We start from the raw sequence: 12,966 nt of genomic DNA on the forward strand, positions 1-12,966 counted from the left end.
TAGAGGACAAGTATTGTTGCATGTTAAACAGCAGAAGCGCGTATCTGTGTCTGATCTGTTAAAAACAACATCCATATTAGACAAACTAGCACCACTCCCAGTGGAGATAAAGGGCCAGTCCATGGACAATTTAACAAAGTGCCCTGGTAAGGTGATACCTTGTGTGAGGAGAAGAGAAAGCTGATCCAACACTTTTCCTTCTCCATAGTAACCTGAAGATAGACACATTTCAGAATACATCATACCTGGGATAGATGTGTGGTTTAACGCCATCCATTTATTAGCGTTCAAAAGCTGCTGTTTCAATGACAGTGATACAGAGAAGAGCAATACACATGTGATTTCTTATGACATGTGAGCAGTAACATAAGATCAGTTTTCAAGCATCGAATGACTGCACCGATCATGTCGGTACTTGCATTTCCCTGACACAGGTGGTGAATGCCATCTGAGACGGCAGGACTCAGGAGTACACTCACTGGTATGTGGCATCCAAATCACTCCTGCCTAAACAACAAATTATGCTCAATTAAAGGGAAACAGCGGGTCTGGGCATTGAAGACTCTCACACTCTAAACTGATAAGCATGCGGTCCACACAGTCTCACACCAAAAGTCTCACTAAGGAACATTACAGTAGTTCATAGAATGAGCAGCACATTGTAATTTACTATACTCCTCCATGGCATGTTCATTACTACACTCCTCCATGGCATGTCATGACTACACTCCTGCCATGAATATTGCAATACTATACTCCTTCATGACATCTAATCACCATAATCTGCCATGACATGTCATTACTATACTCCTGCCATGAGCATGTCACTACTATACTCCTGCCATGACATGCAATTACTATACTCTGCCATGACATTGTAATCACTATACTCCTGCCATGACATGTCATTACTATACTCCTTCCATGGCATGGAAATCACTATACTCCTCCATGGCATGAATCACCTATTACTCTGCCATGACATGTAATTACTATACTCCCAGCCGTGGACATGTAATTACTTATACTCCTGCCATGGCATGAAATCACCATACTCCTGCCATGACATGTTGTAATTACTATACTCCCGCCATGACATTGTCATTACTATACTCCCGCCATGTGACCATTCATTACTATACTCCTGCCATGACATGTCATACCTATACTCCTGCCCCATGACATGTCGATGACTATACTCCTGCCATAAAGGCATGTCATCACTATCCTCCTGCCATCCATGTAATTTCACCATTTACTCCATGCCATACATGCATTACTATACTCCTGCCATGACATGTCATGACTTAATATACTCCTGCCATGGCATGTCATCACTATGCCTCCTTGCCATGCCATGTAATCACCATACTACCTTGGCCATTGACCATGTCATACTAATACATCCTGCCATACATTCATTACTTACTCCTGCCATGACATGAATCACTATACTCTCCATGCATATAAATCACCATACTCCTGCCATGACATGTAAATCACTCTACTCATGCCATGACATCACTATACTAGCCTGAACCATGACATCAATTACTATACTCCTGCCATGATTGACATCACTATACTCCTGCCATGACATTACTATACTCCTGCCATGACATGTCATTAAATACTCCTGCCATGACATGCATTACCTATTACCCTGCCAGGACATTGTAATCACTATACTCCTGCCATGGCATGTAATCACCATACTCCTGCCATGACATGTAAACACTCTACTCATGCCATGACATCGACTATACTCCTGCCATGACATGCACTTACTATACTCCTGCCATGACATGTAATCACCATGACTCCTGCCATGACATGAAAATCACCCATACTCCTGCCATGCATGTCATTACTATAACTCCTGCCATGACATGCAATTACTATTACTCCTGCCATGGCATGTCATTACTATACTTCTGCGCATGGCATGTCACTACGTACTCATCTAAATACTGCATCTGATACTGGCAATTAACTGTGCAAATGTCCTTCTGTCTCTGTCTCTCCAGCTGATCCTGTCCTCCCTCTCTTCATCTCAGGGACTGAATGCAGTTCCTCTTGGAAGGCTTCTGTTTCCCTTTCTAGAGGGAAAGAAAAAAAAGAATGATGAGCCAACAAACAACAACTCCAGTGAGGACTATTGCCATTAATATTCAAAAGAAACAAAATGAAAACCACAAATGCGTAGAATATAACAACATTACCGTCATCCTCTCCTTTGTTGAGGGTCATTAGAGACATACTTCTTTGAGGCAGTTTTGAAGCTTTTTTTCTTAAATTTCAACAGAGGACCGGTTTCTCTACAATCTCAAATGAGTCCTCAGTGCTATCGTCTCTGAGACTTGCGTAGAGGAAGGTTTTGGCGGTCGGAAGGGGTTGGGCGGGTAGGAGAGGGTGTTGAGTGGTAGGGGAGGGTTTGGGTTGCGCAGGGGAGGGGGTTCGGTGGTAAGGAGGGGTTGGGGGGTAGGGAGGGGTTGGGCGGGTAGGGGAGGCGTTCGATGGGCAAGGAGGGGTTGGCGGCTAGGGAGGGAGTTTGACTAGGGTGCGGGTTGGCGCCAGCAGGGGAGGGGGTTTGGCGGTGGAGAGGAGGGTTTGACATAGTGCCCATCCTCCTCTATAGTCTCATTGTTGTGATTGGATCCCGCCTTTCAGGAAGAAGCCTGAAAGAAACTGCGTTGTTTCTTTCCACCTAAGGCCCTGGCGCTTAAATGCGAACCTCCCTTCCATCCTCCTAACAGTCTCCTCCACAGAAAAACTGGTCTCGTAGTGACCTTGTCCAGTTCCACACTACGCCCCCTTTGGCATGGAGTAGCGGTCGACAGTCCGGTTCCGTTCGAGTGCCCACCGCCCAGTGAGTCTCTGCAGTGTGGAGAGGTCCTGTAAAGGACCCCAGTGCAGCCCGAGACTTTCCCCACCACAGAAATTACTTAGGGTTGTGGTATTTATGTGCAGCACCCTCTGTCAGCCTGCCCCGAGAGTTCCCCTAGGAGACACCTGGAAACCGGAGTGGACATCAACAGGGGCTTGGGACCACCACCTCGCGTACCGGCGCAGGCAGTGCGGAGGCTTGGTAAAGTGGAACTCTGTAAAGGTCCACATTCTCAAGATACAGCATACATTTCCCTGATCATTGTCAAGAATCCACCACTGCCAGACATTACTGTGATGGTGTTCCTTGTCCATTCCTAGAGAGCTCCATGTGAAGCTGGAGATGGACAGAACAGAGAGTGAGGCACACAGACTCAAAGCTCAAAGAGTAGGTCAAATCATGTTGCTCTGCTTGAATTGAAGGAGTGGAAATGTATGACTGAGAAAAATGACTGACCTGTAAGAGCCAAACATAACCTTTTCTCCGCCACCAGCATGTATTGGAAGCACAGAGAGCGGCAGCCTGCAAATGACAGGCCAGCCAAAACCTTTCACCGTTCGCACACGCAAGTTCTAAAGAGCACACAGATACTGAGTCATGTAGACAGTGCGTTCCACGATCCTTTTTTCTCTCATTAACGCATAACACTTTACAGCTACACTCATCAATTTCATATACAACCAAGGAACCAGAGCGAGAATCACAATGATTTTGACTCTGTAACTCATTTTCAGACTTCCAAGCTTATGAGTCTGGTGTCTCACTCTCTTGTTCTGGCCCTCTCCAGCTTCACATGGCATGGAGCTACCCATGCGTAGTATCATATCACAACACTAAGAGTGGGGACCAAGTTGTGCTGTTACCACCCCACACGACCAACGAGTTCACAACAGTTATTACTGTAACGTAGAGGCAAATTCCAAAACTGTTGATGCCAAGGTTGATTAAACCCCTTGAGACATCAACAGGGGCTTGGGGACCACCACCTTCCGTACCGGCGCAGGCATGGGAGGCTTGGTAATGTGGAACTCCTTGTAAAGGTCCACATTCTCAGATACAGCATACATTTCCCTGAAGTCATTGTCYAAGAAGTCCACCACCTGCCCAGACATTACTGTGATGGTGTTCCTGTCCATCCTAGAGGAGCTCCATGTGAAGCTGGAGATGACAGAACAAGAGAGTGAGACACAGACTCAAAGCTCAAAGAGTAGGTCAAATCATGTTTGCTCTGGCTGAATGAATGTGAGTGGAAGTGTATGACTGAGAAAATGACTGACCTGTAAGAGCCAAACATAACCTTTTCTCCGTCCACCAGCATGTATTTGGAGCACAGAGAGCCGGGCAGCCTGCCAAATGACAGGGCCAGCCCAGAACCTTTCACCGTTCGCACACGCAGGTTCTGAAAGAGTCACACAGATACTGAGTTAGACAGGTGCCCTTATTACAGTATAAACCATGAGTCAGTGACTATCATACTTCCAAGTACTGAACAGTATCATATCAAACACTAAGGGAAATTGTGCTGTTACCACCCACGACCAAAGTAAACTTTCATGGTAAGCAAATCCGAAACTGGTGATGCAAGGGTTGAGTTAAACCCCTTGAGTATACAGTCGAGGCAGGTCTATTTACTGAGCAAGGAATGGGAGTGAGTTGGAGAGAGTGAAAAAGACTGTCCGAGACATAAACACAGAAACAGACACGTCAGAAGGATGCTACCCTATGCTGTTAACACTTGTTTGGTCAAGGATCAAGTTCCACAGGACTGGATTGTTTTCGGCTCAATGAACAGCAGTGTCTATGAAACAACAATGACAGAGTCTCAACACTGGAAGGGCCTTTCAGAGGCTTATCAACTGACACCACACACACATACACTAGGTTATCCAGCATTCCATATAAAATAGGCTAGATCTACTGCACAAGCTTCTGTCTACATAGATCAACATCTACAGATGTAGGATCTTAATTTGATCACCATGTTACAGGAGAACATTTTTAACTTGTGGTGTATTTGAGGTTTAAAGAGGCTTCTGAAGTTTGTAATTTCCACTTTGAAATGTCAGACTTGATTTTCCCTTTTGAAAAATGTATCAATCCCTACAAAAATGCCCATGAATTATAATCCACATAATAATTCCCATCTCCTGTTGCTGCAGGATTATTTTCCTGTTGTAGCAAACTGGCTCAAATTAAGATCCTACACCAGTATAGACAGTGTGCCAATATGGATGATAATAAAATAATAGGCCAGAAGAGTATTCTGCTTTTTACTGCCAAGAAGTTGTGGCTGCACTTTCCGTTTACATGACACTCTGCTATTTACCTGGTAATGACATGGTAATACCATCGCTAACTATTACTTGTTTCTGTTTGTTTGTTGCCTACTGCCTGCCAAAGCATCCCTGTCTTACCCGTAGATGCAGAGCAGTGATCTGTAAACGAGTGCACATATCCAGGAAGTGGAGCATACCACGAGCCTCCAGTATGATGTACACAGCCACCACTCGTCTCTGTGCTGCGTCCAATAGGTCCTGAAGGATCTGCAGGTCTGTAAGGTGGTCCATGACCACGGCTACTACCTGAGGATCACACATAGGAACGTTAGAGGAAGAACAGAGGGGGATGATATCTCTGAATCAAATCAAATTGTATTTGTCACATGCACCGAATACAACAGGTGTAGACCTTACCGTGAAATGCTTACTTGCAAACCCTTAACCAACAATTCAGTTCAAGAAATAGAGATAAGAAAATATTTACTAAATAAACTAAAGTGAGATTTTTTTTTTATAGTAATCTAAAAGTAACACAAAACAATTACATAACAACAACAAAGCCATATACAGGGGGTGGATTTGAAGGACTCAAAGCAGGAGATTTGTGGTTCAATTGTTCAAGTAAGATTAGAATCTCCCTAATTAACTGGAAAAACGAGTTGAGCCGAAATGTCAAGATTAATTTTCTTATGACAAATTTTCCACTTCAATCCAAACAGAAGTATGTCATAATATTTGAGAGGCTTGAGAAGGTGACTGATAAATCTGCTTAATAATACCAGACTAGTTGATATTTACAAAGATCAAGCTAGAGAGGACAGAGGAAAGGCAAAAGTATAAATTCAATAAATAACCCCGACACCTCACACACACGTGCGCACACACGATCATATATACACACTCACACACACACACACAGACACACAACCACACACACACAGACACACAACCACACAACCACACACACAGACACACAACCACACACACAGACACACAACCACAAACACACAGTTATTGAAATGTAAATCCTATAATCCTTCAATGGCATTTGTTTAGGTAAAAACAGAGCTGGTTGTCTTTCAGGAGCACAGACTTTGCATGTGAAGAAATATGAGCACTGGTGCATTACTATGACCTAGTCCTGTACCACACTAGGATAGGGCAGTGTAATGCTCTCTGCCTCATGCTGACAGTGGTAAAGGAGTGATGATGACAAAGTATTGGACAGTGAAGGCCTTGTTATAGTAAGGCTAGAGTCACTTCCTGGCTCGTCCTTTATTTTCTTTTTTTTGTATCTTTATTTTAACAGGCAGGTCAATTAAGAACAAATTCGTATTTACAATGAGGGCCTGTCATGATTTCAGTTTGTTTAGTTCATTGACATACCTAGTCATATGCACACAGAACAGCTGGTCACGGGCTTGTCTTCCCTGTCAGTAGATCATTAACCTGTCTCAAGGAGTGAACAATGACCCCTCATTTACATTGTTCTCAGTGAAATACCATCTTTTGGTATTTTTTCATTAGTCCACTGTTGAAACAGTCCCACAATATTGTGCATCATCATGATGATGTGGAAAATAACACTTTGCTTCTTGAAAGTTCAATATCTTGAAAACTTGACTGCTGACAAGCAAAACATTTTGGGACTGTGTCAACAGTGGACTAATGAAGAGCCAGACACCGGATATGGACAAGAATCAACTTTGCATGTACGAGGATAAAAAATATTAATATTGAGATTGCATGAATTGGAGATAAAATGTGAATGTAAAGTGAGTATGCGTTATTCCATTGTTCCAGAGAAGTTAACTGTAACCTGGTCAAACACTCCAGTCTCTTATCTGGATTTGGGATACTTATACCCACAGTGTTTAAGATCAAGTTTGCATGCTTATCTCCTTTCCCTATAGCCGTGTCCTCCTGTGCCAAGCTTAACCCCAGAGTTATGCGTGTTCTTCCTCCTGACATTTAGTCCCAGGCAGCATGACTGACAGGTTACCCAGCCATTTAGAGGGGGAGGGACTCTTGATTGAGTGAGTTGAATTACAGTGGATGTGGGAGGAGAAAGCCTCGTGTGGACGTGTTTTTAAACACTGACGTGAGGCTGGGGAAACGCTTTTGAATGACTTGTTACAGGTTCTGATGTGAAACTGTCTGACATTTAGAACTGTGAAATGTTTGGCCTTTCCAGCTCCTCCACATGTGGCTTCGCTTGTTACAACATCCCTATCTACTGCATGTGTTCCATCCAGTTAGAGATCTACTGTGAACATTCATTTCAAAACTTCTGTTAACTGTTGATAYTTCCTTGTAGAACGTAATGACGTGATGAAGGGGAAAATGAAGATGATTGAAATTACCACATCAGTGTTCTATATCTATGATAATAACAGCATAACATAAATCAATAGTCAATAATCAACAATGGTCAATTATGTCATCGTTTCATTTCATAATAAAATCTAAATAGAAGTAGATGTTTTACATTGTTGCTAATCGCCTTGGTTCATTTTACAGTACGACTCCTCAAGTAAGACTCCTCAGATGAGCAAGGACCTGGCTGTCCTAAGCCTTAAGGACACACATCTCTTGTTGAATTCACATGACTGCCAAAGTCAAGGGGTGTGAATACTTTCTGAGGGCACTGTAGGTCAATGAAGAACAATTAGACACGTTCCCCTTCTGTTTTACCTTTATTTAACTAGACAAGTCAGTTAAGAACCAGTTCTTATTTACAATGACGGCCTAGGAACAGTGGGTTAACTGCCTTGTTCAGGGGCAGAACGACAGATTTTTACCTTGTGAGCTCGGGATTCGATCTAGCAACCTTTCGGTTACTGGTCCAATGCTCTAAGCACTAGGCTACCTGAGAAGTAGGTAATAAAACCTCATGTCAAAAAAGGAGTTTGTTGTCACAAGGCCTATGTAGCGACTGTAGTAACTACACTGACACATTCAGATCTGATAAATAGGTCACTAGAACTGACACTAACTATTCTATGTAGTGTTGAGAAGTTTACATTAAATTAACAGTCAAGATGAAGAACACAAATGCATGATTCAGGGTCATGCTGACTCAGGATTCAAAGTAATTTGTAAACTGTTCTGAGCTACAAAGAATGAGGGAGAACAATGTGAGGGCCTCACTCAATAATTTAGGGCAAAGAAGAAATTATGTAAACTACGTTATTCACGTGTAATATGCCGTTATCAATTTATATTAGAACTGGAATTACCTTGTTAGATTCTTGAATGAGTCTCCTGACAACCTCTTTTATATGGGGCCCCTTGTTTTTGGGTGGGTGCGTGTGCACGGATACTCGKGTYACACCTTTATAYAAACTAGTGCTGCCTGGCCAGCCGATGTCAAGCGGCGGGACATCCGTGTCCGACATCTGAGGCCAGTATGTGGAGTGGACCCCCGAGTCTGCATTGGACTCCTGAGCCTTTTCGTATTCGCCCTTCTCGGACTCACTATCCGAATCATATTCATCAAAAGTTTTTCGAATCCATTTAATCTCGTGAGCGGATAGAAAGTCTCTGACGTTGTCCTCTTTCAGTCGCATCTTGAACGCGCCATCACCGTTCTTCAATAGTTGCTCGAGCGCGGCTCGCTGCTCCTCGCAGTAGTAGAACTCTGCTTTGGATTCGGGTATCTTTTCGTTGACATGATCTTCGTCCATGCACAGAAGCTGAGACTCGGCCATAGCAGCGGTATCCGGAATTTTCCCAACCGTTAATTGTTCCTTCCCCCGCACTTCTCCGTAGCATACACCTTTACCTGTAGGTGTTGGGCGCGTACACAGGTGACGTTCAAGAGGTAGGGGGAGGAGTTCTGTTATACTCTGTTATAAACTGTTATAATCTAGTTCAAATGTCAAGTTTTATTGTCACGTGCACAAGAACAGTTAAATGTCTTTCTTGCAAACTCTTTCCCAACAATGCAGTAATCAATATAAGTAGTAGGCTTACTATAAAACAAGGAAAAATAATCACAAAATAGCAAAGACGGCAACCATACAGTACGGCGCCATCTTTGTGTGGTTGAGGTAATTCTTGCATGGAAAATGTGATTATTTTGAATTTTCATAAAGGCCAACCAAGAATTGAGTGGTGTCACGTAAAGCACATTGATACTGTAGTGTATAGGCTTGTAGGTTTAACATAGAACTCAATACAGATAAATTAGCCTACATGATGTTGTAATGTCTAGCCAACTAAAATGAAATGACTCAAAGCAAAAACTAAAACAGTTCAATTCCAAATGTATTTATCAGACCCTGTGCTTCAGATACTTTTATTGGATACTCTGGTTCTGTGACATACATAAAAAAAAAACATTTGGTCACAGGTCAGCAGTGTTGGGGAAGCTACTCTGAAAATATACAGTACCAGTCAAAAGTTTGGACACACCTACTGTCACGTTCTGACCTTAGTTCCTTTGTTTTGTCTTTTGTTTTAGTTGGTCAGGGCGTGAGTTGGGTGGGTAATCTATGTTTTCTATTTCTGTGTTGGTTTTCTGTGTTTGGCCTGATATGGTTCTCAATCAGAGGCAGCTGTCAATCGTTGTCCCTGATTGGGAACCATATTTAGGTAGCCTGTTTTGTCTTTTGGTTTATGGGTGTTTGTCTTCCGTGTCAGTGTTTGTCGCCACACGGTACTGTTTCGTTTGTTCACATCGTTTATTGTGTTGTTTAGTGTTCTGAGTTTAATTAAAAACATCATCATGAACTCCTCCTCTCTTTCTCCGAAGACGATCGTTTCACCTACTCATTGCAGGGTTTATTTATTTTTACTAATTTTCTACATTGTAGAATAGAGTTAACATTTCATTTAAGTCATTTAGCAGACGCTTCTTATCAAATTGGTTAAGACATCAAAACTATGAAATAACACAAAGGGAATCATGTAGTAACCAAAAAAGTGTTAAACTAATAAAAATATATTTTATATTTGAGATTCTTCAAAGTAGCCACCCTTTGCCTTGATGACAGGTTTGCACACTTGGCATTCTCTCAACCAGCTTCATGAGGTAGTCACCTGTAATGCATTTCACTTAACAGGTGTCCCTTGTAAAAAGTTAATTTGTGGAATTTCTTTCCTTCTCAATGTGTTTGAGCCAATCAGTTTTGTTGTGACAAGGTAGGGGTGGTATACAGAAGATAGCCTTATTTGGTAAAAGACCAAGTCCATATTATGGCATGAACAGCTCAAATAAGCAAAGAGAAATGACAGTCCATCATTACTTTGACATGAAGGTCAGTCAATCCGGAAAATGTCAAGAACTTTTAACATTTCAGAGTGAAGGAAAAGCAGCCAACAAGTGCTCAGTGTCACGACTTCCGCCGAAGTTGGTCCCTCTCCTTGTTCGGTCGGCGGTCGAAGTCACCGACCTTCTAGCCATCGCTGATCCTCTTTTCATTTTCCTTTGGTTTTGTCTTGTCTTCCATCACACCTGATTCCAATCCCATCATTACATGTTATGTATTTTACCCCTCATGTCCTTGTCGGTGATTGTTTATTGTAAGTGCTTGTGCACGTCTGTCCTGGTGTGCGTTGGGTTATGTACCCATTTATTTTATTATTCTGTTTTGTTAATAAACTGCCCTGTTGGAAACACAGTTATTTCTCTCCTGCGTCTGACTTCTCTGCCACCAGTTCGCACCCCTTACACTCAGCATATGTGGGAACTCCTTCAAGACTGTTGGAAAAGCATTCCAGGTGAAGCTGGTTGAGAGAATGCCAAGAGTGTGCAAAGCTGTCATCTAGGCAAAGGGTGGCTACTTTGAAGAATCTAAAATACTTTTTTTTGCATACTACATGATTCCATATGTGTTATTTCATAGTTTTGATGTCTTCATTAATTTTCTACAATGTAGAAAATAGTACAAAATAAAGCTAAACCCTTGAATGAGTAGGTGTGTCCAAACTTTTGACTGGTACTGTAGGCTAGTTTACCAAGCCACCAATTACTTCACTCTGGAAGAAGTTAAGCTACACTAATGCTTCCCTTAAGGAAAATATAGTTTACTTAACTAAAGTTACTTTGAAACGTAGTTTACTACATCCAAACTTGTTTGTGAAAAATTATCATATGTAAATCTGAAATGTCATAGACTACAAATTGCAAGACTAAATTCAAATCTAGGTAGTCTTTTCAGTAGTTAATTCCTTTTTTTTGCAATGTAACGCTGTAGTAATTGGATTAGGCAAATCTGATGCTGAAAAAGAATGGAAACGAWTGCCTACTTCACACATATTTTACTTTATTTGAAATAAAATTAGTGTGTATTTCCAGTAGCTACTACAACGTTAATGTCACGTTCTGACCATAGTTCTTGTGTGTTTTACTTGTTTTAGTGTRGGTCAGGACGTGAGCTGGGTGGGCATTCTATGTTGTGTGTCTAGTTTGTCTGTTTCTATGTTTGGCCTAATATGGTTCTCAATCAGAGGCAGGTGTTTTGTGTTGTCTCTGATTGGGAATCATATTTAGGTGGCTTGTTTTGTGTTGGGGTTTGTGGGTGGTTGTTTCCTGTCTTTGTGTTCATTGCACCAGAGAGGACTGTTTCGGTTTGCCACGTTTGTTATTTTTGTATTTGTAAGTGTTCACTGTTTTCGTCTATTAAACATGTTGAGCACTGGCTACGCTGCGTGTTGGTCCGATCCCTGCTACACCTCCTCTTCTCGTGAAGAGGAGGAAGGCTGCCGTTACAGTTACATTGCAAAAAWATATATAACTACTGAAAACACTACCTAGATTGAATTTAGTTCAACTACCACTGAGCTACTGCAAAATGTAGTTAAATTACTAGTTGAATTACATGTAGTTCACTATTACCCAACACTGCAGGTCAGGAATATAGTTCTCAGTGTCAGATCATTAGAGACATTTTTTGAAAATACTGTCCCAACTACATGTCATTTTGTCCTAAAAACATTTCAATTAAATACTGAAGAATTCCATGAATTCCTATGGAAGACTGCTTTTGAGGAGTGACAATATGGCTGACCGGTGGCTTCAAAGCATCTCATTGGCCAATACATAGCATCAGCAAGCCAGGATTTATATACATCATTGTTTTAATTTAGACAGATGACAAGCATACCCAAACTGACATTGTAAATTTGGTAGTTCACTAACAAGACATAATTTGCTATGGAGACCTCACAATTAAAAGCAAGCATTACAAACAATACAAAAAGGTAGCAATACAAAAAGTGTAGTACCATACAGTAAATGTGTGGCAGCATAGCTCCCAGTTTTCAACCTCCAATGGATATCACACTGTAGTTGGGTTGTGGAAGTTCCCTTATAAACAGGGGCGGACTTATGATGTTTGGACAACATTTTGTTATGGAGTTATAGTAAAGACCATCAATTTAAACTGTAAAAAAAATGACCTTTAATGTCCATTTGTTAACCTGCTAACCTTTATTTAACTAGCAAGTCAGTTAAGAACAAATTCTTATTACAAGACGGCCTACCAAAAGGCAAAAGGCTCCTGCGGGGCGGGGCTGGTTACAAATGAACACAACAAGTCATATGTTTTCATTGATTGTCAAACAATCACTTCTTAAAGTAGCATCCAAACAATTCCTTCAATTTGCAAGTGACAAACTATCTCACTGGAAGATTATCCGATTATCCACCGACGTGTACCTGTCCCAGACCTGCTGTTTTCAACTCTCTAGAGACCGCAGGAAGATAGAGATACTCTTAATGATCGCTATGAAAAGCCACACTGACATTTACTCCTGATTATTATTGACACCATGCTGGTCATTTATGAACATTTG

General features: G+C 41.7%; 1 protein-coding gene across 1 annotated transcript; it reads right to left on the bottom strand.

Moving 5' to 3' along the window:
• Nucleotides 1-3,831: 3,831 nt before the first annotated feature.
• Nucleotides 3,832-8,960, bottom strand: LOC112070065 (protein FAM83F). The gene is made up of 4 exons (XM_024137472.1): nt 8,406-8,960; nt 5,302-5,469; nt 4,165-4,286; nt 3,832-4,045 (listed from the first exon to the last, which is right to left on the bottom strand). The coding sequence occupies exons 1-4, from the start codon at nt 8,874-8,876 to the stop codon at nt 3,832-3,834; spliced, it is 975 nt and encodes a 324-aa protein (XP_023993240.1). The 5' UTR covers nt 8,877-8,960.
• Between the last annotated feature and the right edge of the window lie 4,006 nt (nt 8,961-12,966).

Source organism: Salvelinus sp. IW2-2015, unplaced genomic scaffold (genome assembly GCF_002910315.2).
Source record: "Salvelinus sp. IW2-2015 unplaced genomic scaffold, ASM291031v2 Un_scaffold1213, whole genome shotgun sequence".
Taxonomy (NCBI): Eukaryota; Metazoa; Chordata; class Actinopteri; order Salmoniformes; family Salmonidae; genus Salvelinus; species Salvelinus sp. IW2-2015.